This window comes from Bombina bombina, chromosome 8 (genome assembly GCF_027579735.1).
Source record: "Bombina bombina isolate aBomBom1 chromosome 8, aBomBom1.pri, whole genome shotgun sequence".
Lineage (NCBI taxonomy): Eukaryota > Metazoa > Chordata > Amphibia > Anura > Bombinatoridae > Bombina > Bombina bombina.
The window spans coordinates 289,813,505-289,839,988 of record NC_069506.1 but is presented as its reverse complement, the minus strand read 5'-3'; the positions used below and the strand labels follow the sequence as shown (position 1 = coordinate 289,839,988).

The 26,484-nt window shown below is 39.2% G+C and overlaps 1 protein-coding gene across 1 annotated transcript in view; it reads right to left on the bottom strand.

Annotated features, from left to right (window-relative positions):
• DISP3 (dispatched RND transporter family member 3) overlaps nt 1–26,484 on the bottom strand; it is a 284,421-nt gene that overhangs the window by 75,783 nt on the left and 182,154 nt on the right. The window contains exons 12-13 of the mRNA XM_053690067.1: nt 14,623–14,804; nt 3,095–3,225 (exon numbers count right to left, since the gene is read on the bottom strand). Of these exons, the coding sequence (XP_053546042.1) occupies nt 3,095–3,225; nt 14,623–14,804 (313 nt within the window). The remainder of the gene's footprint in view (nt 1–3,094; nt 3,226–14,622; nt 14,805–26,484) is intronic.

The window sequence follows — 26,484 nt, the reverse complement described above, 5'->3', positions numbered from 1 at the left end:
TTTTTGCAACTTTTTCAAGTGCATACTGCATAGCACCACCAGAACGATCAAGATATCGAAACCGCATTTTCAAACCGCATGTACATGAGTACCCTCCATCTCCTAATAGAAGATATAAAAATAATTTTAAAGATTGACAAAAATACAAATTTAAAATATACAGATTACTCTTTAATTACAGTCGACAAATTGGGCGCAATTTATGTACATGGAAATGAGAGACAAATTAGACGCCAGTTATGCATGGAAATGAGAGACAAATTAGACGCCAGTTATCCTTGCCTAGAAGCCATCATTCAGGCATATTTCCGTCCGAAATGAACAATGTAAGTACAAGGCTGATATTACTGCCTTTTATATATGTCTAGACTGGCGTTAAGAGTGACTTTCCTATTGTTTTGTACCTTGCCTGCCAGTGACTTTCCTATTGTTTTGTACCTTGCCTGCCAGGTGGCGAGGCAAAAATAACGAGGTGGGAGCGGAAATTGTCGCGAGCGGACAAATAGATTTTTTAGTACATTCGTTTTTGGCGAGTTGGTGGTCAAATGTGTGTAATTACAGTGAAAAATGGAGAGGTAGCGAGGTTTGGCGGATAAGTACGCTCGCAATTTTAAAGATGCGAGTTTGAACATAGTTGACGACTTTGTACATATCAGTTTGCGAGTTTTGACGTGAGATTTGTTGCGGGTAGCTCGCTGACTGCTTAGTACATGGAGCCCTTAGTGTCTATAAAACACTGGGAGCTCCCATGTTGTAACTTGTGTTACCTTCTCTGCTGTGGCCAATTAGGGACCTTTATAAATAGGTCACTAGAGTGTGTAGCCAATGGTTGTGCTGGATTTAACAGTGTTCTGCACTTCCATTTCTAACAGGAACTGAAAAGCTCACCATTTCAGAATAGAATTACAGACAAAGAGGACAAAATAAATAATGAAAGTATATTGCAGAGTTGTTTTATTATATACACTTTATCATTTTATATTACCATCTCAAAGTGCTTACTGTCCCTTTAAAGGGACAGTCTACTCCAGAATTGTTATTGTTTAAAAAGATAGATAATATTATCCAGTCCCCTGTTTTGCATAACAAACACGGATATATAAATACACTTTTTACCTCTGTGATTACCTTGTATTTAAGCCTTTGCAGACAGCCCCCTTATTTCAGTACTTTTGACAGACATGTATTTAGCCAATCAGTGCCCTATCACTTGTAAAATCAGGACGTGATCACCGTGTTATCTATATGAAACACATGAAATTACGCCCTCTAGCTGTGAAAAACTGCCAAATGCATTGAAATAATAGGTGGCCTTTAAGGTTTTGGAAATTAGCATATGAGCCTGCCTAGGTTTAGCTTTCAACAAAGAATACCGAGAGAACAAATCAAATTTGATGATAAAAGTGAATTGGAAAGTTGTTTAAATTGCATTCCCTATCTGAATCATGAAAGTCTAATTTTGACTAGACTGTCCCTTTAACTAAGTTGGAAAGAACAACGCTACAGGATCTAATTAGTGACCCTAATGTAGTGATAAAGCCATCGGATAAGGTAATGTAGTATTATTCAATAACCAGGATTATGTTCAAGAAACAATTACAGTCCAAGGGGTCGATTAATGAAAGTGCGAATGGACATGATCCGCTGTAGCGATCATGTCAGCCGCACATCGATAAATGCCGACAGCATACACTGTCTGCATTTATCATTGCACAAGCATTTTACTAGATCGATAGTCTGGTGAGTGAATGTTTGGGGATCTCTGGGAAGACCAATGGAAGTCATAAATAGCCGATTGATGCAATATCATTCCCCATGTTATACACAACCTGGGAGGACTAACTTTAAGTTATCGATCAGGCTAACCTTTGACTGGGACATGAGTGAACTAACATTATTTATGTAGCTTTTATCACTAACTGTCGGCTTAATCATTGCATGGCTTTGATATTCTTGCTATTCAGGATTAATGCCTTGCTTAACTAACTGACTCAAGCATATTTGCTAACTTCTATATTCTAACAATTTCTATTGACTTATATTGGAGTTTGGAGTCATGAGGTGGCTGTTTAAACCCAAGTGTGGCTAGATGAATGACTTTCTAGTTATTTTGGGTTACAGCTCCCAGGATTACATGCAGGGCCGGATTGGGTTGCCGGGATACCGGGAAAAATCCCGGTGGGCCGCCGGGGCAGTGGGCCGGCAGTTGGCAGCTACACAGAGAGCTCAGCACATGTAGGGCCGGCTGGCATTGAAGCAGCGTGAAACATTATTATTTATGTGTGCTGCGCATGGCACACTGACTGTCAGGACACTCTCAGTAATCAGTAGTATTACTGTCACTGTTTAATTCCTAATGTGAGTCCTTAGATTGCTTGTGCCAATGTATTAATACATTTTGGAGTAAGCTTAATGTAAATTTCATGCATTTTATTTTTTCATGCATCTGAGATTCATTACGGACAACAAGATCCACTAACATGTCTGTATGCGCGGGGCATCATTGTATATAGCTGTGGTATAGATTGTTATGTATCTTGTGTGTGAATTCTCTTCTTCTCTACCTCAGGTACAACAAGGGGCCAGGCCATTTCCCTCCCCTACTGAGTAATCTTTAAACTGTGCGGCAGCAGTAGAAGTTAGAACACAGAGCAGTGCCGTACTTATGGTCCCGCCCTCAGCACCCTGCTTCCCCTTCCGATTGGCTGCTTGCCGTCCCCCTCCATTGCTACTGATCCTCTCTGCATCCTCTGGGTACTCCACTGGGCATGTGCTGGATATGTTCCACTGTATTATTTCTTACTCTTTGTAATATGCATACATATATTTTTTCTCTGTCACGGGGCATAGTCTGCTAAAAGAACACACACCCTGAGTTGCAATAAAAATGAACAGGCATGGAAGTTATTCTAGCTTTTGTTCTATCTCAGGGGTGCTGTTCTCTCTCTTCTGATATGTATATGTATAGTATTTCCAGTCTCTGAATAAAAGGACTCCTGTAATGTCCAGCAAATCTTTAATGCTCCTTAAGCCTCTCATTGATGGGGATAATTCCTTTACCTGTCTTGTTCCTTTAGACCTGGGACTTTCTTACCTTTTTCACTAGGTACATAAAAGTAGCCTTTGTTAGGTCCATCAGGTCCAGAGCCAAAGAGACATCCAGAGGCTGAGCTACAGACACGGCCGTGAGATGGGTTCTTGTGCATTAAAGAAAAATACAATTTTCTGTAGAGAAATCACAAAAGGATGTGTCTGTATAGAAATAATGGATGCTCATTGATAAAAAGAAAATGTATGCTTACCTGATAAATGTATTTCTTTCTTGACAAAGTGGGCTCCATGTATGAAGCAGCAAAAGCTGCTCCGGAGCCTTTGTGGGGCAGGTTCGCATATGCGAGCCTGCTTCCCGCAATGTAAGAAGCAGCGGTCATTAGACCACTGCTTCCTACACCTTACGCCACCTCTTAGCTGGCAAAGCAAAATCACCGACAGCACGCTCGCTCTCGTTGATTGACAGCCCCTTCAGTCGCGTGATTGGTCACGCGATTGAAGGGGCGGGCATTACACACTCCAATAAGTGTGTAATGATACATACGGGCAAGCGGATCAACAGATCCGCTGCCCGTATGTAGTGAAGGCGGGCGGACAGCTTCACGAGTTGAGAAGCTGCCGCCCGCCATTTAGTACATGGCGCCCAGTGAGTCCATGGATCATCATAATTACTATTGGGAATATCACTCCTGTCCAGCAGGAGGAGGCAAAGAGCACCACAGCAAAGCTGTTAAATACCACTCCCGTACCCACAACCCCCAGTCATTTGACCAAAGGGAAAGGAAGTAATATAAGGTGCAGAAGTGCCTGAGGTTTATATAAAAATAAACTGTCTGAAAATACAGGGCGGGCCGTGGACTCACCGTGTCAAGAAATACATTTATCAGGTAAGCATACATTATCTTTTCTTTCTAATGACACGGTGAGTCCACGGATCATCATAATTACTATTGGGAATCAATACCCAAGCTAGAAGACATGGATGATAAGGGAGGGACAAGACAGTTAGCCTAAACAGAAGGCACCACTGCCTGAAGAACCTTTCTCCCAAAAGAAGCCTCAGCTGAAGCAAAAGTATCAAATTTGTAAAATTTTGAAAAAGTGTGCAAAGATGACCAAGTGGCAGGCTTGCAAATCTGATCTACAGAAGCTCCATTTTTGAAAGCCCAAGTAGAAGAAACAGCCCTCGTGGAATGAGCCGTGATTTTCTCAGGAGGCTTCTGACCAGCAGTCTCATATGCCAAGTGAATAATACCCCTCAACCAACAAGAAAAAGTAGCCGTAGCTTTCTGACCCTTACGCTTCCCAGAAAAAACAACAAAGAAGAAGACTGGCGAAAATCCTTAGTCGCCTGCAAATAATATTTCAATGCACAAACTACATCAAGGTTGTGCAACAAACATTCCTTATGAGAAGAAGGATTAGGACACAGAGAAGGAACAACAATTTATTGATTAATATTCCTATCCGAAACAACCTTTGGAAGGAAACCTAGAGCAGTACGCAGTACTACCTTATCAGAATGAAAAATAAGAAAAGGAGCTTCACACTGCAATGCAGAAAGCTTGGAAACTCTTCTAGCTGAAGAGATAGCAACCAAAAACAAAACCTTCCATGATAACAACCTAATATCCAAAGAATGCATAGGCTCAAACGGAGCCTGTTGAAAAACTCTAAGAACTAAATTAAGACTCCAAGGAGGAGTCACAAACTTAAACATCGGCTGGATTCTAACCAGGGCCTGACAAAAAGACTGAACGTCTGGCACATCCACAAGACTCTTGTGCAACAAAATAGATAAAGCAGAAATTTGATCCTTCAGGGTACTTGCAGATAAACCCTTCTCCAGACCCTCCTGGAGAAAAGACAAAATCCTCTGAATCCTGACTCTACTCCAAGAGTAGCCTCTGGATTTACACCAATAAAGATATTTACACCATATCTTATAATAGATCTTTCTAGGCACAGGTTTACGCGCCTGAATCATAGTCTCAATAAGCGATTCAAAAATATCAGGCTTGGATAGAATCAAGCGTTCAATTTCCAAGCAGTCAGCTTCAGAGAAACAAGATTTGGATGAAGAAAGGGCCCCTGAAGAAGAAGGTCCTTCCTTAACGGAAGACTCCAAGATGGGGAGGATGACATCTCCACCAGATCTACATACCAGATCCTGTGAGGCCATGGTGGTGCAATTAGAATCACCGACGCCCTCTCTTGTCTGATCCGGACAATGACCCGAGGAAGAAGGGCAAACGGAGGAAACACTTATGCCAGATTGAACTTCCAAGGAACTGCTAGCCCACCTATCAGGACAGCCTGAGGATCCCTTGACCTCGAACCATACTTTGGAAGCTTGGCATTGTGACAAGATGCCATAAGATCCAACTCCAGTTAACCACACTTGAGAATCAAACTAGAAACACCTCCGGATGGAGTTCCCACTCCCTGGGATGAAAAGTATGTCTGCTCAGAAAATCCGCTTCCCAATTGTCCACCCCTGAAATGTGGATCCCAGATAGACAGCAGTTGTTAGCCTCCTCCCACTGCATAATCTTGGTTACCTCTGTCATGGCCAGGTAACTCTGAGACCCTGAGCCTTCAATGAACCCCAGACAGCTCCCCATCCCAGCAGACTGGCATCCATGGTCACAATCACTCAGGTAGGCCTGCGAAAACAGGTTCCCTGAGAGAGAATATCTTGAGACAACCACCATGGAAGAGAATCTCTTGCAGCCTGATCTAGAACAATCTTTGGGGACAGATCCATATAATCCCCATTCCACTGCCTGAGCATGAATAACTGCAGAAGCCTGAGATGGAAAAAGGCAAACAGAATGATGTCCATGACTGAAACAATCAGACCAATAACCTCCATACACTGGGCCACCAACCTCTGAGAAGAGGACTGAAGAGCAAGGCATGAATTGAACATTTTTAATTTCCTTGCTTCTGTCAAAAAAAAATCTTCATTTCTAGAGAATCTATAGTGGTTCCCAAGGATACCACTCTTGTAGCCGGAATCAAGGAACTTTTTCCTAAATTCACCTTCCAACTGTGGGAGCGCAGAAAAGACAACAACAACTCCGTGTGGGAGCTTGCTAGTTGAAAAGATGGCATGAAAAATTCCCTGGAAGTGGGAACAAAGTACAGAGGCGCCTCTAAGTGCAGCAACAACAACACACATTCAAATCAGCAGTGAAGATCTATGTCAATGTACTCACATTTAACAAAGCACACTATAGTGCAAATAGAACAGACCGAGGCTTCTGAGCTGCTCGGCTGACTCTATGACAATGGTTACACAGCAGGCTGTAGTGACGTGTTCTCTCCGTAGTGATTCACTCACTGTACTGTCCCATAAAGGTTCAACATGCAGGTACCAATGTTTGGTGCAAGGTAAATTGACTCCAATAAGTTAACAGGACAGCGGTAATGTATAAAACAAGTGCTTTAATTAAAATACTTTAAAACATCTCAGACAGTGACGCGTTTCTCGGCGTGCAACGCCGTTTCCTCAGACTGTATTTGTTAAAAACTACCTTTTAAACCTATCTCAACCAATCAATGAATTTTTCAGTGTTTACCACACCTCTTTTATGACATCACACAATTGTAATCTATGTTACCATTAAACAGATACACAAAGTGTGTACATAAAGTAGTATAATACACATATGTTACATATGTTCCCAGAACCGCAACTAAAGGCATTCGCCTAGATTTAGAGTTTGGCGTTAGCCGTCAAAAGCAGCGTTAAGGGTCCTAACGCTGCTTTTTATCGCCCGCTGGTATTTAGAGTCAGCCAGGAAAGGGTCTACCACTCACTTTCATTCCGCGACTCGAGGCTACCGCAGATACCCTTACGTCAATTGCGTATCCTATCTTTGCAATGGGATTTGCCTAATGCTGGTATTTCGAGTCTTGGAAGAAGTGAGCAGTAGACCCTCTTCCGACAAGACTCCTACCGCCAAAAAAAGTCAGTAGTTAAGAGCTTTATAGGCTAACGCCGGAACATAAAGCTCTTAACTACTGTGCTATAAAGTACACTAACACCCATAAACTACCTATGTAACCCTAAACCGAGGCCCCCCCACATCCCAAGCCCTCTAATAATTTTTTTTAACCCCTAATCGGCCGACCAGACACCGCCGCCACCTACATTATAGCTATGAACCCCTAATCTGCTGCCCCTAACATCGCCGACACCTACATTATATTTATTAACCCTAATCTGCCCCCCCCAATGTCGCCGCTACCTAACTACAATTATTAACCCCTAATCTGCCAACCGGACATCGCCGCCACTATAATAAATGTATTAACCCCTAAACCGCCACACTCCCACCTCACAAACACTATAATAAATTGTATTAACCCCTAATCTGCCCTCCCTAACATCGCCAACACCTACCTACAATTATTAACCCCCTAATCTGCCACCCCCAACGTCGCCGCTACTATAATAAAGTTATTAACCCCTAAACCTAAGTCTAACCCTAACCCTAACACCCCCCTAACATAAATATAATTTAAATAAAACGAAATAATATTCCTATAATTAAATAAATTAATCCTATTTAAAACTAAATACTTACCTAGAAAAAAATCCATAAGATAGCTACAATATAACTAATAATTACATTGTAGCTATTTTAGGATTTATATTTATTTTACAGGCAACTTTGTATTTATTTTAACTAGGTACAATAGCTATTAAATAGTTAATAACTATTTAATAGCTACCTAGTTAAAATAATTACAAAATTACCTGTGAAATAAATCCTAACCTAAGTTACAATTAAACCTAACACTACACTATCATTAAATTAATTAATTAAATTAACTACAATTACCTACAATTACATTTAATTAAATAAACTAAACTATAGTACAAAAAAAACAAACACTAAATTTCAGAAAATAAAAAAATAATTACAAGAAGTTTAAACTAATTACACCTAATCTAACCCCCCTAATAAAATAATAAAGCCCCCCAAAATAATAAAATGACCTACCCTATTCTAAATTACAAAGTAATCAGCTCTTTTACCAGCCCGTAAAAGGGCTTTTTGCGGGGCATTGCCCCAAAGTAATCAGCTCTTTTACCTGTAAAAATAAAATACAACCCCCCCAACATTATAACCCACATACCCCTTCTCTAACCCACCCAAACCCCCCTTAAAAAAACCTAACACTAACCCCCTGAAGATCTCCCTATCTTGAGTAGTCTTCACCCAACCGGACCGAAATCTTCATCCAAGGTGCGCAGAAGAGGTCCTTCATCTGGTAGAAGTCTTCATCCAGGCGGCGTCTTCAATCTTCATCCATCCGGAGTGGAGCAGAGCCATCTTCTTCATCCGGAGTCTTCTTACACAATGACGGTACCTTTAAGTGACGTCTTCCAAGATGGCGTCCCTTTAATTCCGATTAGCTGACAGGATTCTATCAGCCAATCAGAATTAAGGTAGGAAAAATCTGATTGGCTGATTCAATCAGCCAACCAGATTGAAGTTCAATCCGATTGGCTCTCTTTTATAAATGCATCATATACTAAAAAATGTACATACAAAACTATGATCAGTGATATGATATCCAATTAATAATGACACCTAAGTTCTACCTTAAAAATTCTTTATAAATAAAAATGTAGATAAATACATCATAACAGTGGTGAATCTTATTATTAATAATGAGGTAATCAGCCTCGGAGGTGTATGTGATAATTTAAAATATATAAATAATATGATAGATGAGAGTATACTCATTTAGTGCATTTGTGATTAATATATGAATACGCATATATGTAAAAGTAAATGACTACATGTGCCAATTCCCTCTCACATAGCAGTGATTACAAAAATATATCATCAGATAATGTGAAAGGGTAAGTACCAGTGTGAACGGTGCTAGTGCAATATTACATATTAATAGTGTATAATCCTATGTGTCACAAATTTCAAATACTAACATGTATATATTTTAATATGCTAGTGGTATCTTGTTGATTCAATATCAAATAAATTCATGAATAAATGTGAATCAAAATGTATAGATGTCTCCATTCAAAATGCTGCAAGATCTATATTAAGATTAAGGCCTTTTGGAAACAGAGTATCAAGTTTACATATCCAATCATATCACTTATCATAATTTTGTATGTACATTTTTTAGTATATGATGCATTTATAAAAGAGAGTTCCCCTATGGCTCAGCATTAGTTGGATTGTATCATATACTTTATAATGGATACTAGCTATATCGTTTGGGATAATTATGGTTACACATATATATCCATCATTAGATATTCACCATATAAATGCAAATATTATCATAAACTTTAAATGAGGTTTTTGTCTAGATTGTGATGTTCTGCGCACATTGCTTAGGATTAATTGATTACAGCAGTGAAATAGGGGTTAATATACTGACATCGTTCCTGAATGTATTTGTCAATATTTTTTTTAACAAACTATGCCTTTAGTTGCGGTTCTGGGAACATATGTAACATGTGTATTATACTACTTTATGTAAACACTTTGTGTATCTGTTTAATGGTAACATAGATTACAATTGTGTGATGTCATAAAGGAGGTGTGGTAACACTGAGAAATTCATTGATTGGTCGAGATAGGTTTAAAAGGTTAGCAGTAGTTTTTAACAAATACAGTCTGAGGAAACGCCGTTGCACGCCAAGAAACGCGTCACTGTCTGAGATGTTTTAAAGTATTTTAATTAAAGCACTTATTTTATACATTACAGCTGTCCTGTTGACTTCTTGGAGTCAATTTACCTTGCACCAAACATTGGTACCTGCATGTTGAACCTTTATGGGACGGTACAGTGAGTGAATCACTACGGAGAGAACACGTCACTACAGCCTGCTGTGTAACCATTGTCATAGAGTCAGCCGAGCGGCTCAGAAGCCTTGGTCCGTTCCATTTGCACTATAGTGTGCTTTGTTAAATGTGAGTACATCGACATAGATCTTCACTGCTGATTTGAATTTGTGTTGTTGTTGCTGCACTTAGAGGCGCCTCTGTACTTTGTTCCCTCTTCCAGGGGATTTTTCATGATTTTTGACAAGCTTTTCCAGAGAGCAGCCATTTTGTTTCTTCTGTGCCATTATTCTTGACTGTCTTGGAACATCTGAAGAGACTGTACACCACCTATATCGTTTGGGATTGGTATTTACCGTATACACTACAAACTCCTATGTTATAATTTTTGGGATTGGTATTTACCGTATATACTACAAACTTCATATATTCACTATTTATACTGCATTTGTATTTGTCTATATCTAGCTGTTTACCCTTTTTGCTAGGTTCAATTATCTTGTAAACTATTTGATATATTATCATAACATAAAAATACTGTTTACTAGAGGAGCACCCCCTTAGTTAGTATTGGAGTTATTAGCTCATTACTCTTTACACTACTAATATTGCTATTTGAAAAGATGGCGCCTGAACTAGAATGTCATCCAGATAAGGAGCTACCGCAACCCCCTGCAATCTGAGCACTGCCAGTAATGCACCCAGGACCTTTAAAAACACCCTGGGAGCAGTTGCAATATCAAAAGGAAGAGCCACAAACTGAAAATGCTTATCTAGAAAAGCAAATTTTAGAACCTTGTGATGTTCCTTGTGGATGGGAATATGCAGATATGCATCCTTCAAATCTACCATAGTCATGGATTGACCCTCTTCAACCAGAGGAAGAATTGACCGAATAGTTTCCATCTTGAAAGACAGAACTCAGAGAAACTTGTTTACACACTTGAGATCTAGGATGGGCCTGAAAGTTCCCTCCTTTTTGGGAACGATAAATAGATTGGAATAGAAACCTAGTCCCTGCTCCTGGACTGGAACAGGAATGATCACTCCCATGTCGCAAAGATCCTGAACACAACTTACGAATGCCTTTCTTTTAATCTGGTCTACAGGTAACCTGGAAAGAAGAAACCTGCCCCTGGGAGGAAAAGTTTTGAACACCAGTTTGTATCCCTGGGACACAATATCTACCACCCAAGGATATGGAACATCTCAAACCCAGGCTTGAGTGAAAAATGAATTGCGATCCATTTCCAGATGGGGGGCAGACCCTTCATGCTGACTTTGAGACAGCAGCAAGCTTCTTAGCTTGCTTCCCCTTGCTCCAGGAGACTGATTAGACATCCAAGAGGACTTGGACTGATTCTTTTTGGAGGAGGAAGACGAAGACTTACCAGAGAAGTTACGAAAGGAACAAAAATTACTCAGACAACCCTTCTGTTTATTTCTCTTATCCTGAGGGAGAGAATGCCCCTTCCCTCCAGTAATATCAGAAATAATTTCAGCTAAACCCGGCCCGAACAAGGTCTTACCCTTGTAAGGAATGGATAAAAGCTTAGATTTAGATGATACATCCGCAGAACAGGACTTTAACCATAAAGCCCTGCATGCCAGAACAGCAAAGCCAGAAATCTTTGCTCCTAATTTGATGACCTGTAAAGAAGCATCCACAATAAAATAATTTGCCAATTTTAAAGCCCTAATTCTATCCTGAATCTCTTCAAGAGGAGTATCATGCTGAATAGAATCAGACAGCGCATCAAACCAATATGCAGCTGCACTGGTAATCGTAACTATACACACAGCAGGCTGCTATTGAAACCCCTGGTGAACATACATCCTTTTAAGCAAAGCCTCCAACTTCTTATCCATGGGATCCTTAAAAGAACAACTATCCTCAATAGGAATAGTGGTCCTCTTGGCCAAAGTGGAAATAGCTCCTTCTACCTTAGGAATCGTCTGCCAAGATTCCTTAATAGAATCTGCAATAGGAAACATCTTCCTAAAAATAGGTGAAGGGGAAAAAGGAATTCCAGGCTTCTCCCACTCCCATGTAATAATCTCTGAAACACGATCTGGAACAGAAAAAACTTCAGCCACAGAAGGAACTTATTGTTTACTAGCCTTTTTGGGAGTAACTATGACTGTCGAATTAGAGTCATCCAAGGTAGCCAAAACCTCCCTGAGTAACAAACGAAGGTGCTCCAGCTTAAATCTGAAAGAAACAACCTCAGAATCAGCAGAAGGAATTTCACTATCAGAGTCTGAAATTTCACCCTCAGACGCTTCTGAAGTATCTTCCTCCTCAGACCTAAGGGAAGAAACATTTGACATAACTCCAACAGAGTCAGAAACCTTATACTTCCTTTTGCGCTTCCCCTGCAATACAGGAAAAGCAGACAAAGCCTCAGATACGGCAGAGGATATGTGAGTAGCCATATCCTGCAAAGAAAAAACAACCTGAGATTAAAACGCAGGGCACTGCATGAGAAGAGCATTGAGATTGGGATGATTGGGGAGAAAGCTGCGCAACAGCTTGAACAGGAGACTCCTGAACAACATTCTCCTTAGAAAATTAAAGGCTCTGAATCAAAAAGCCTATCCCTGTAATGTAATGTTCTCTCTATACATGAGGATCAAAAAGGGTTAGGAGGCTCCACATTAGCATCTAAACATAGATTGCAAGTAACAGCTTGCAAGTCCTCTTGGTCCATCTAAAACACACAAGACTAAAATAAAATATAAAAATCTTGTTTTTTTTTTTATATAAAAATAAAAACGTTAATATCCCTTTAAGAAAAAGTATTAAAACACCACACAATGAACCCAGGACCCCTGCAGCACACCTCTACACCTCAAAAAAACCTTGCTGAGGTGCCTACCTGACCTCCTCCAACAGGAACAAACAAATCAATTCGGACTCCAAGGAAAAACAGCACCCGGTCCGCCCACACTAGAACAAGCTGACCGCAGCTAAAACAAAACACTCTCACTTCCGCAGCTCCTAAAAACTAGAGGAAGAGCGTAACAAAAACTTGCGCCAACGAAACACTGCCCATCGTAGGCGTGCCTCATCACCTCAGGGACGGCATTATACTAAACATTGCAAACAGCCACCGGGAGGAAAGGAAAAGGCGCGACACGCTCCAAAACACCATCAGACATATCTAATGTCCCTGACACACAAACACTAATGAACAGAGCCAAAATAAAAGAGAGCTAAAACAACACTCCTAACAGAGCCATCCTCACAGTGCCACACACAAAAAAGACAAGTACTGCCATAATAAAAAACCTGCACATAAGCAGGATTCAAATCCCAAAATTAACCCCATAAGTGCTAATAAATTTCTGAGGTCCTCCATCAGAAAAATATAATTAGCACTTACCTCCATCATAGTCTGCCCGGCAGCAGGGCAGCTCACAAGGTTTGAAAGGCTTCATCCCTCACATGGACCTGTGGAAAAGCAAAAAAGACCAAGTAAACCTACTTAGACCTTTTAAAATAAGGGCAGCAAAAGACTGATTGGGAGGCACAGTGGGGATTATACCCCACAAGTTCCCAAATGCTTAAAAGCCACTACTGCTCTACTGAAGAGACTGACATGGACTATGGCTACACCCCAGGAAAACAGAGCAAACCTGCTCTGCTTAAAAATAACAAGCTATTGATTGAAGAATAAGACACCTAACTTTACCCCTCCTTGCAACTGATACAAGCAAAGAGAATGACTGGGGGTTGTGGGTAAGGGAGTGGTATTTAACAGCTTTGCTCTGGTGCTCTTTGCCTCCTCCTGCTGGTCAGTAGTGATATTCCCAATAGTAATTATGATGATCCGTGGACTCACTGTGTCATTAGAAAGAAAAGGAGAATTGCAACAAATGTTTGACCCCTGACTGGTGCAGAGGACTGCAATGTAATACACAGAAAAAGCATTTTATTTTTACTTGAAAAAGACTTAAACATGTTTCACAAGGGAGTAGTAACTGTCCTATATGTGCCAATAAAAATGAATGGTTATTGTGATCTGTCTATCTATCTCTCTCTCTGGACCATATTCAAAGTCTCATCGGTACAGCGAGGCTCTTAAACAAATTTAGAACCACAGATTTTATCTTGAGACATGTTTATGTTGCTTTGTAGTGTTCTTTATGTAAAACAGAGACACCACATTAAAATATAAGGTCTAATAAAAATCCCAAAGAGTTTGTGTGATTTCTCTATATGCCGGTGAGGTTTTCAATATAAAGCCCTCAGTCTGTCTGCTTGCCTGTCTATCTATCTAACTATCTATTATATATATAATTTGTCTCACAATTTATTGATCTCATGGTTTTATAAATAAAGAAGTAAGGTTAAATCTGTCTATGTATATCTGTCTATCTATGAATGTATGCCTATCTATCTATGTCTGTCTGTCTCCATGTAATTTCTCTCATGATTCAATGATCTCTTGGTTTATTGAACTCACAAGTAAGGTTACCTTGTGAAGTGTTGCTCTTCGTCTGCAATAAGGTTATGTCTGTCTAGTCTGTTTGTCTGTCTATCTATGTCTGTCTAGCTATGTCTGTCTGTCTGTCTCTTTGTAATTTCTTTCACATATCTTAAATCTCTTGGTTTATTTTATTCACAAGTAAGGTTATATCTGTCTATGTCTGTCTGTCTATCTATCTATCTATGCAATTTCTATTAAGATTCATTGATCTCTTGTTTCCTTAAACTCACAAGTAAGGTTACCTTGTGAAGTGTTGCTCTTTATCTGCAGCATAAAAACTAAAGTCGAATTTCCAGCCTCTCCTATTGTCGCATGATGAAGATGTTATCATCCACTTGTTGGGGCAGATTTCAGTGGGAAGCCCTATGGTGGACATACAAGCTGTCAGCTTCCTGGTGAAGTTACCGAATGGAACCTTATAAACCTAAACAATGGATTAATGAAAACAAATATTTAGAAAGAGAGATTCGTGTTATGTAGTAACGGAGAGTGATGTGTGATTAGTAATAAGCATTTCTGCTTTTGTGCTGTGTTTCGAAGTTTCACTCTTGACAAATAGTCTATGATGCTGATCACAGGTGAGGTTAGGGCTAGTGTTAGAGTAAGGGTTAATATTTTGGTTAGGGCTAGTGCTAGAGTTAGGAGTAAGGCTAGAGTTTGGGCTTTTGTTATGGTTAGAACTATTGTTAGACCTAGGGCTATTGTTATGGTTAGAACTAGTGTTAGAGTTAGAGCTATTGCTATGGTTAGAACTAGTGTTAGATTTAGGACTATTGTTATGGTTAGAACGAGTGTTAGATTTAGGGCTATTGTTATGGTTAGAACTAGTGTTAGAGCTATTGTTATGGTTAGAACTAGTGTTAGAGTTAGGGTTATTGCTATGGTTAGAACTAGTGTTAGAGTTAGATCTATTGTTATGGTTAGAACAAATGTTAGATTTAGGGCTATTGTTATGGTTAGAACTAGTGGTAGAGTTAGGGCTATTGCTATGGTAAGAACTAGTGTTAGAGTTAGAGCTATTGTTATGGTTGGAACTAGTGTTAGAGTTAGGGCTATTGCTATGGTAAGAACTAGTGTTAGAGTTAGAGCTATTGTTATGGTTGGAACTTGTGTTAGAGTTAGGGCTAATTGTTATGGTTAGAACCAGTGTTACAGTTGGAACTATTGTTATGGTTAGAACCAGTGTTACAGTTAGAGCTATTGTTATGGTTAGAACTAGTGTTACAGTTAGAGTTATTCTTATGGTTAGAACTAGTGTTAGAGTTAGAGCTATTGTTATGTTTACAACTTGTGTTAGAGTTTGGGGTAAAATATTAAGCTTAGGGCTAGTACTAGGGTTAAGATTAAGGTTAGAGTTAGGGTTGTAGCCAGTGTAAGAGTTAGGAATAATGTTAGGAAAACAAAAAGAGGTCCAATGGCACTACTTAGAAAATGGATAAGAACTACAGCCCTATCACAGGGTACTCAGGTATTATTAACCTGAATTCCAGGGTTGGTGCTGTGTATTAGAGAAACTGAATTTACTGGAATTGAGGAGAGTGGAGGCCCTCCTCAATAAGAATACATATATAGCACTCCTGAGTTCTAACACATTAATTTTTACAAAAGGTATAAGTAATAACAGAAAACTACTGTCAACTAAGATAGTGACTGATTACATATGGGTCAAGATAGAGGTGAAAAAAGGCACATTAAAATATAACTTTTATTAATTAACTAGGTTAAAATGTACACACACACACACACACACACAAAACACACAATTTAAAACTACGGATAGGGGGGATAGATCTGCGTGTCAACCTGGTAGTAAATATTAGTAGTATAGCATACTTAGGCCTAGATTTGGAGTTTGGCGGTAGCCGTGAAAACCAGCGTTAGAGGCTCCTAACGCTGGTTTTAGGCTACCGCCGGTATTTGGAGTCATTCAAAAAAGGGTCTAACGCTCACTTTTCAGCCGCGACTTTTCCATACCGCAGATCCCCTTACGTCAATTGCGTATCCTATCTTTTCAATGGGATCTTTCTAACTCCGGTATTTAGAGTCGTGTCTGAAGTGAGCGTTAGAAATCTAACGACAAAACTCCAGCCGCAGAAAAAAGTCAGTAGTTAAGAGCTTTCTGGGCTAACGCCGGTTTATAAAGCTCTTAACTACTGTGCTCTAAAGTACACTAACACCCATAAACTACCTATGTACCCCTAAACCGAGGCCCCCCCACATCACCGACACTCGATTAATTTTTTTTAACCCCTAATCTGCTGACCGCCACCTACGTTATACTTATGTACCCCTAATCTGCTGCCCCTAACATCGCCGACCCCTATATTATATTTATTAACCCCTAACCTGCCCCCCACAACGTCGCAGCCAGCTACCTACAATAATTAACCCCTAATCTGCCGACCGCAAAGAGCCGCCACCTACATTATAGCTATGTACCCCTAATCTGCTGCCCCTAACACCGCCGACCCCTATATTATATTTATTAACCCCTAACCTGCCCCCCACAACGTCGCAGCCAGCTACCTACAATAATTAACCCCTAATCTGCCAACCGCAAAGAGCCGCCACCTACATTATAGCTATGTACCCCTAATCTGCTGCCCCTAACACCGCCGACCCCTATATTATATTTATTAACCCCTAATCTGCCCCCCCTATTTAATAGCTAAAATAGTTAAAATAATTACAAAATTACCTGTAAAATAAATCCTAACCTAAGTTACAATTAAACCTAACACTACACTATCAATAAATTAATTAATTAAATAAACTACCTACAATTACCTACAATTAACCTAACACTACACTATCAATAAATTAATTAAATACAATTCCTACAAATAAATACAATTAAATAAACTAGCTAAAGTACAAAAAATAAAAAAGAACTAAGTTACAAAAATTAAAAAAATATTTACAAACATAAGAAAAATTTTACAACAATTTTAAACTAATTACACCTACTCTAAGCCCCCTAATAAAATAACAAAGCCCCCCAAAATAAACAAATGCCCTACCCTATTCTAAATTACTAAAGTTCAAAGCTCTTTTACCTTACCAGCCCTGAACAGGGCCCTTTGCGGGGCATGCCCCAAGAAGTTCAGCTCTTTTGCCTGTAAAAAAAAACATACAATACCCAAGCCCCCCAACATTACAACCCACCACCCACATACCCCAATCGGAATTAAGGTAGGAATATTCTGATTGGCTGATAGAGTCAGCCAATCAGAATCAAGTTCAATCCGATTGGCTGATCCGATCAGCCAATCAGATTGAGCTCGCATTCTATTGGCTGATCGGAATAGAATGCGAGCTCAATCTGATTGGCTGATTGGATCAGCCAATTGGTTTGAACTTGATTCTGATTGGCTGATTCCATCAGCCAATCAGAATATTCCTACCTTAATTCCGATTGGCTGATAGAATCCTATCAGCCAATCGGAATTCGAGGGATGCCATCTTTGATGACGTCATTTAAAGGAACCGTCATTCGTCGTTCAGTCGTCGGCCAGGATGGGTGTTCCGCTTCAGAGGTCTTCAGGATCCTGCCGCTCCGCTCCGGATGGATGACCATAGAAGATTCCGCTTGGATGAAGACTTCAATCGGATGGAAGACCTCTTCTGCCCCGCTTGGATGAAGACTTCAGCCGGATCATGGACCTCTTCAGCCCCCCGCTTGGGCTTGGATCAAGACATCGGAGGAGCTCTTCTGGACGGATCAGTGTGATACCCAGTGAGGTGAAGACAAGGTAGGATGATCTTCAGGGGCTTAGTGTTAGGTTTATTTAAGGGGGGTTTGGGTTAGATTAGGGGTATGTGGGTGGTGGGTTGTAATGTTGGGGGGGGTATTGTATGTTTTTTTTTCCAGGCAAAAGAGCTGAATTTCTTGGGGCATGCCCCGCAAAGGGCCCTGTTCAGGGCTGGTAAGGTAAAAGAGCTTTGAACTTTAGTAATTTAGAATAGGGTAGGGCATTTTTTTATTTTGGGGGGCTTTGTTATTTTATTAGGGGGCTTAGAGTAGGTGTAATTAGTTTAAAATTGTTGTAATATTTTTCTTATGTTTGTAAATATTTTTTTATTTTTTGTAACTTAGTTCTTTTTTATTTTTTGTACTTTAGCTAGTTTATTTAATTGTATTTATTTGTAGCAATTGTATTTAATTAATTTATTGATAGTGTAGTGTTAGGTTAATTGTAGGTAATTGTAGGTAGTTTATTTAATTAATTTATTGATAGTGTAGTGTTAGGTTTAATTGTAACTTAGGTTAGGATTTATTTTACAGGTAATTTTGTAATTATTTTAACTATTTTAGCTATTAAATAGTTCTTAACTATTTAATAGCTATTGTACCTGGTTAAAATAAATACAAAGTTACCTGTAAAATAAATATAAATCCTAAAATAGCTATAATATAATTATAATTTATATTGTAGCTATATTAGGATTTATTTTACAGGTAAGTATTTAGCTTTAAATAGGAATAATTTATTTAATAAGAGTTAATTAATTTCGTTAGATTTAAATTATATTTAACTTAGGGGGGTATTAGTGTTAGGGTTAGACTTAGCTTTAGGGGTTAATACATTTATTAGTATAGCGGTGAGCTCCAGTCGGCAGATTAGGGGTTAATGTTTGAAGTTAGGTGTCGGCGATGTTAGGGAGGGCAGATTAGGGGTTAATACTATTTATTATAGGGTTAGTGAGGCGGATTAGGGGTTAATAACTTTATAATAATAGCGGTGCGGTCCGGTCGGCAGATTAGGGGTTAATAAGTGTAGGCAGGTGGAGGCGACGTTGTGGGGGGCAGATTAGGGGTTAATAAATATAATATAGGGGTCGGCCATGTTAGGGCAGCAGATTAGGGGTACATAGGGATAATGTAAGTAGCGGCGGTTTACGGAGCGGCAGATTAGGGGTTAATAATAATATGCAGGGGTCAGCGATAGCGGGGGCGGCAGAATAGGGGTTAATAAGTGTAAGGTTAGGGGGGTTTAGACTCGGGGTACATGTTAGAGTGTTAGGTGCAGACGTAGGAAGTGTTTCCGCATAGCAAACAATGGGGCTGCGTTAGGAGCTGAATAAGGCTTTTTTGCAGGTGTTAGGTTTTTTTTCAGCTCAAACAGCCCCATTGTTTTCTATGGGAGAATCGTGCACGAGCACGTTTTTGAGGCTGGCCGCTTGCGTAAGCAATTCTGGTATCGAGAGTTGAAGCTGCGTTAAATATGCTCTACGCTCCTTTTTTGGAGCCTAACGCAGCCTTTATGTGGACTCTCAATACCAGAGTTATTTTTATGGTGCGGCCAGAAAAAAGCCGGCGTTAGCTACGTGGGTCTTTACCAACAAAACTCCAAATCTAGGCTTTAGTATGCTATACTACTAATATTTACTACCAGGTTGACACGCAGATCTATCCCTCCTATCCGTAGTTTTAAATTGTGTGTTGTGTGTGTGTGTGTGTACATTTTAACCTAGTTAATTAATAAAAGTTATATTTTAACGTGCATTTTTTCACCTCTATCTTGACCCATATGTAATCAGTCACTATCTTAGTTGACAGTAGTTTTATGTGATTACTTATACCTTTTGTAAAAATTCATGTGTTAGAACTCAGGAGTGCTATATGTGTATTCTTATTGAGGAGGGCCTCCACTCTCCTCAATTCCAGTAAATTCAGGAATAATGTTAGGATTAGGGCTAGTGTTACAGTTTGGGTTAATGTTATGGTTAGACCCGGTGTAAGAGTTAGGTTAAATGTAAGGGCTAGGACAAGAGTTAGGGTTAATGTTAGGATTAAAGCCAGTCTTAGAGTTAGGTTTAATGTTAGGGTTAGAATGAGTGTTAGGATTAATGTTGGAGACAGGGCATATAATTAGCTATCGGACTAACAACTGGGATTCCAGATAAGGCTGTAATTCAAACAAATGTTTACTCTCTCAAGCATCCTAGGGGTTAATAAGAGTGTTTATTCACTGACTGCAATGTCACCTACAATACTGAACTGGTACCACTGCTGTGACCACATTACATGCACAGTGAAATTGTAGCTATGGAAAACCAAGACTGTGATATTAATGCAGTCACAATATTAATGTTGGGTGTAATTCATGATGTGAACCAATTATTAGCAGAGTTAGCAGCCAGAGAGTGCACATGCTGAGAGCATATTGTGCTGCCGTACAGGGGACTGGAAGCTTCTACGCATCTGACTAATAACACATCACACTCAGGAAGACCTAAATTCATTACACTGCACTTGGCAGGTAACCCACCTGCTTCTTTATAAAGAAGGTAACATTATTTTTAAAATGTGCACTACAGCAACACACATATTATGTGCTTAAGCAGTGAATGAAGATGTTGTGCACCTGCTTACTCATTTTTAACCCAATGGCTGCCAAAGTGGTCTGCTATGGATCAACAGACAATAGTAGAATGGAATTAATGGAGCTGGCTTCATTTTGAAACCTCATTACACGGTTCACTCACACTTTACAGGAGCTACAAACAATTCTTGTGGAATGGCATTTACTAGAGGAAAAAACATTTAACAGCATTAATGCTCAGTTCATTATGTGAGCACAGAACTGTGCTCAGTAAGGCAATAAGTCTCATATGGCTCCATAAGCCTGAGAGAAAATATATTAACCCCTTAAAGGGCTAGATTACGAGCGACGTGCTAACAGTTGCACGCCAGCAGTAGGGGTTTATTGTGGGTGTTTGCGCGCATCTTAACTAAAAGCCCAGCTATATCCCTGTACCGCCTCTCCACAGAACACCGTTGAGCTACCCACCCCATAGACACCTCCCATGGAACACTCATGACCACACCCACATGTTTCCCTTACTCTCATCAAGATTACAAGTTTTGTGCTATACCGGGTGCATAAATAACGCAAACAAATGAGCGTTATCACACTTTCCATAGCGTTTCCATTACAAGTTACTAAAAAACCTTCTCTTGTTGTGCGGTATGGTGCAAAAAGCTCCATACCGCACAAAACCCAAGACCTGACTTTACGTGTTTGTGCACGCTTTCCCCCATAGACATCAATGGAGAGAAAGTGTTATAAAAAAAACTAACACCTGCAATCGCGGAACGGCGATCACCGTAAAGCAACCCCATTGATGTCTATGGGGAAAAGAAAGTTATGTTAAAATCTAACACCCTAACATAAACCCCTAGTCTAAAGACCCCTAATCCACTGCTCCCTGACATCGCTGATGCTAAATAAAATGATTAACCCCTAATCTGCCACCCCGACATCGCCGATATTAAATAAACCTATTATCCCCTAAACTGCCGGCCCCCACATCGCTACTAATAAAATAAACCTATTAACCCCTAAACCGCCGGCCCCCACATCACTACTACTATAATAAACCTATTAATCCCTAAACCACCGGCTCCGCAACTACTATAATTAACCTATTAACAAAAATATAAAGCTCTAAAATTACGAAAACCTCTAAGATTACAAAAAATAATAAACAAAATTATCCAAAATAATAAAAATTACACCTAATCTAATACACCTATAAAAACAAAAAAGACCCCTAAAATAGAAACACCCTCTAACTTAACAATAAACAGGTCTCAGATCACGGTATGGATCATGGTGGTATAGGCTATAACACAAGCATTTTAGCCGGAACGCATAACCTGTAATACAGCACTATGGAGATCCCGCACTTTTTGAGTGCGGTATAGATTGTTGCATTACAGGCTAAAACGCTTGCTGTATAGCTATACTGCCGCGACTTGTAATACTGGAGACCTGCCATTCCACACACAATTGCCAATTTTTCAGCGGTATAGCCATACCGCTCTATACAGCAAAACTTGTAATCTAGGTCTTTGTAAGGGTAAGAATTCTTCACCCATGAACCTGTTGTTCGAACCAGCACAGCCTGAATATTGTTCTAATACGTGTTGTTTTAGTATGGGGTTTTCTATTTGGTCCAAATCAAATTCATTCATCAACCCTATGATAAGCCAGTTATATAATGGAATGCAACTATACAGTGTATATATATATATATATATATATATATATATATATATATCATATTTTTGTTAACATTAGTTGTAAATTTGTTGGCTGCAAAATACTGCAAAATATATCAAGCATTGTAAGCCAATATATATTGGCTGATTTGAACATTTATGATTTGAACAGCCAATAAAATTTCAGTAGCTCTCATCCTATTGGCTGTTTTGAACAGCCAATGGGATTTTAGAATCTCTAATCCTATTGGCTGATTTGAATTTGAAGAATCAAATCAGTCAATAGGAATGCAAGGTACACCATTTTGAAACTTTCATTCAACTTCAGTGTACGGCGGTGAACGTATAAAGAGGAACCTCCGCAAAGGATGGGATCTGCTTCCAGGATGGCTCCGCTCCGTGCTGCCGGGATGAAGATTGAAGACATCCCCGAGATGGATGAAGGTTTCTTCGCCTGGATGAAGACTTCTCGCCGCCTGGATGAAGATGGATGTCCGGATTTCAGGAACCGTGAGTAGATATTCTGGGGTTAGTGTTAGTTTTTTGCCCATACAAATGCCCCTTTAGGGGCAATGGGTAGCTTAGGTTTTTTTTAGACTTAGGTTTTTTATTTTCGGGGGTTGGTTGGGTGGGGGGTTTTACTGTTGGAGGGACTTTGTATTTTTTTACAGGTAAAAGAGCTGTGTTTTTATTTTGGGGGGCTTTTTTATTTTTATAGAGCTATTAGATTAGGGGAAATAGTTTTTATTTTTGATCATTTTGTTTATTACTTTTTGTAAGCTTAGTGTTTTATATTTTTCGTAATTTAGTGTTTATTATATTTTGTAATTTTAGATTTTTTATTTTTTTTCGTAGTGTTAGGTTTTTTTAAATTTGTAATTTAGATTTTTTAATTAGAATAGTTATGTTAGGTTAATTTATAGTTTAATGTTAGGTTTATTTGTATTTCACAGGTAAGTTTTTATTTATTTAAATATAGTTATATTGTAATTTTAATTTAAAGTTAGGGGTGGTGTTAGGTTTAGGGGTTAATAGTTTAATTTAGTGTTTTGCGATGTGGGGGGGGGGGCGGCGGTTTAGGGGTTAATAGGGTTATTTAGGGGCAGTGATGTGGGAGGCCAGAGGTTTAGGGGTTAATAACTTTATTATAGTGGCGGCGATGTCAGGGGGCGGCGGATTAGGGGTTAATATATTTAAATAGTGTTGGCGATGTGGGTGGTCTGCAGAGAAGGGGTTATTAGGTTTATTTAATAGTCACGATGTGGGTGGGCAGCAGGTTAGGGGTTAATAAGTTTTAAATAGTGTCTGTGATGCAGGAGGGCATCGGTTTAGGGGTTAATAGGTAGTTTATGGGTGTTAGTGTACTTTGTAACAGTTAAGTTATGAGTTTTGTGAAACAATTTTGTTTCACAAAATCCATAACTACTGGTCTCAGATGGCGGTATGGATCGTGTCGGTATAGGCTGTAAATGCTTGCGGTATAGCTATACCGACACGACTCGTAATATGCATTCCTGGCCATTATGCTGGAATGGCCATTTTTTCAGCATTAAAAGCCGTACCACAACACTTGTAATATAGCTGAGAATCCCTTAAGCAAACACAGTGCTGCTCCAGTAAGCTTTAAAGCATAGCAGGGATATAAGTGATTTAGATTACGTGGGCTATAGAATGCTAAATAATTCAATCATACATTGAGAAAGGGGGGAATCATGTGACACCAGTGTTTTGGAATTCATACAATCTTGACCTGCCCTATAAACTTAATGAATCTAGTCCTGTGACTAACCGGGGAGGACGTGCCCCATTAGACTAGTGTGGATTTCCTACTGACAGTGTAAGTTGAGAATCTGCTGGTGCGAGCAGCATTGTCATCTTGTATTCATATCTCTTATCTGCATCGATGCAAATCAGTAGAGAGGCAGCAGCTTACAGAACGCTATGCAGTACGTGAGCTGCTTATACCTACTCTACAATGAGAGTGTTCTGCCAATAAACACTTTATCCTTGTTGCACTGTCACAGTCACTCATGCTAAGGTAGCCATCCTGAGATATTGCTATATGCATCATTTGCCACAAAGCTTTGCTTGGGGTGCTTTTAAATAATCTTGCAGAAGAGTAAAATTATTTTATACAAGGGCAAGCAGCTTATTTGAATGTGATATTTCAATGTCCTGTGCCGCAGAACCTGCTTGGAAATGATGTTAGGTTATTATTTGTAACTGTACTAGAGAGATGACAATTTGTAGTTAACCATCTGGACTACAGAGAGGGCTAAAATGCATTGCAGTGGTTTAAAACAAACTGTGGACACTGAGGTTAAAGGGATGGTCAACAATAAAATTGTTATTGTTTAAAAAGTTAGATAACACCTTTCCCTCATTCCCCAGTTTTGCACAACCAACATTGTTATAGTAATATGCTTATATTAACATTTAAACCTCTAAAATTCTGCCTATTTCTAAGCGACTATGGACAGCCTCTTATCACATGCTTTTTTATTATTTATTTTCACAACAGGAGACTGCTAGTTCATGTGGGCCATATAGATAACACTGTGATCACGCCCATGGGTTCTGCACAACACAGCTAAAATGCATGTCAATAGATAATAAATAAAAAGTCATGTGATCAGGGGGCTGTCATAAGAGGCTTAGATACAAGGTAATCACAGAGGTAAAAAGTATATTCATATAACCATGTTGGTTATGCAAATCTGGGAAATGGGTAATAAAGGGATTATTTATCTTTTTAAACAATACAACAATTTGAATTGACTGTCCCTTTAAGAGACACCGGGTTTTTTTTTACTATTTTCATGCATTGTTGCCTAACGATATAGAAAACACTGAGGGAACCCCAAAACTATGAGCAGACACAAATAAACTATATCTAATCACAACCCACAACATTCCGGAATCCTCTGTGAGTCTTACGGGCGACTCTGTTGGTCCCATACTGCCTAGCTAGGCACTCCATTTGTGCCGTTACGCTTGTGAATACCCACCCGCAAGGGGTTAACTAACACACCTATGTACCGTTGGCTTGTCTAGTCAATATTACCCTATGTGGCGCCTTTCTGTGTTTCCTTAACAGGACCCATCTGACCACCAATGAAACAGGTAGTATTACTCCCGGTCTGGCTAACGATCCACGGTAAAACAGGGTGGGCAGGCAAATATTCCAAAATGAGGCAAAACACTGTGGCTGTATGCTTCAACACTGTGGTCGAGTAAGCCAAAAAGACACAAATAGAAAATATATTTATGTGTTTATTTATATGTGTATAAATGTATGTATGTGTGCACATACATTACACATATAAACACATAAATACACATCTATATAGATATATAGAGACTTGTATACATACACACATTTTGACATATATACATCTTTAACCCTTACACTTTAATTAAGGTCTCAAGTCCGGCTAAATATTATAAAGCTATTTTGGCTCTCATCCGAGCGCAACCAAAACGTTTCAACTTAATATGAGCACGATATCCATTGAAAGTATAAGTTGCGCTAGAGTGATGTCGGCTGCACTAACCTAAAAGAATACATTTAAAATATTAACATTAATATCTGAATGATAATTCTCTCAGTTGTTTATGGAATATCTGAATGGCCTTCACTAAAAAAATAAATATTTTTCATAAAAATATTATCTCACTGGAAACATTTGCTGCAACTTCACAGCAGTGAGTGACATTTTTAGCTTTACTGATATGAATTGAGCTGCTTCTATCTCACAACTGCTAACTACTTGCTGCACAGAACAAGTTGCAGTGTCAAGGACACCAGCATAACAAAACACTTTCAAAATCTTACAGAGAAAATTAATGAAAATGAAAAAAGTATATATCCTATATAAAACATTCCACTCTAACATATGCACAACAGAAAACTTTGCAAAATTATAAGATAATATATATATATTAATGAAACAACCTTTTTAGCTTTGGAAAAGCCAGACACAACTGTATGATGAGACACTTCACAGAGGCAAAAAGTACTTTATGAATCGCACATGATTGATAAAGGTCCTTGTGAAATACCTTGACCTGCCTCCTGTGCCCTAGAACAGCCACA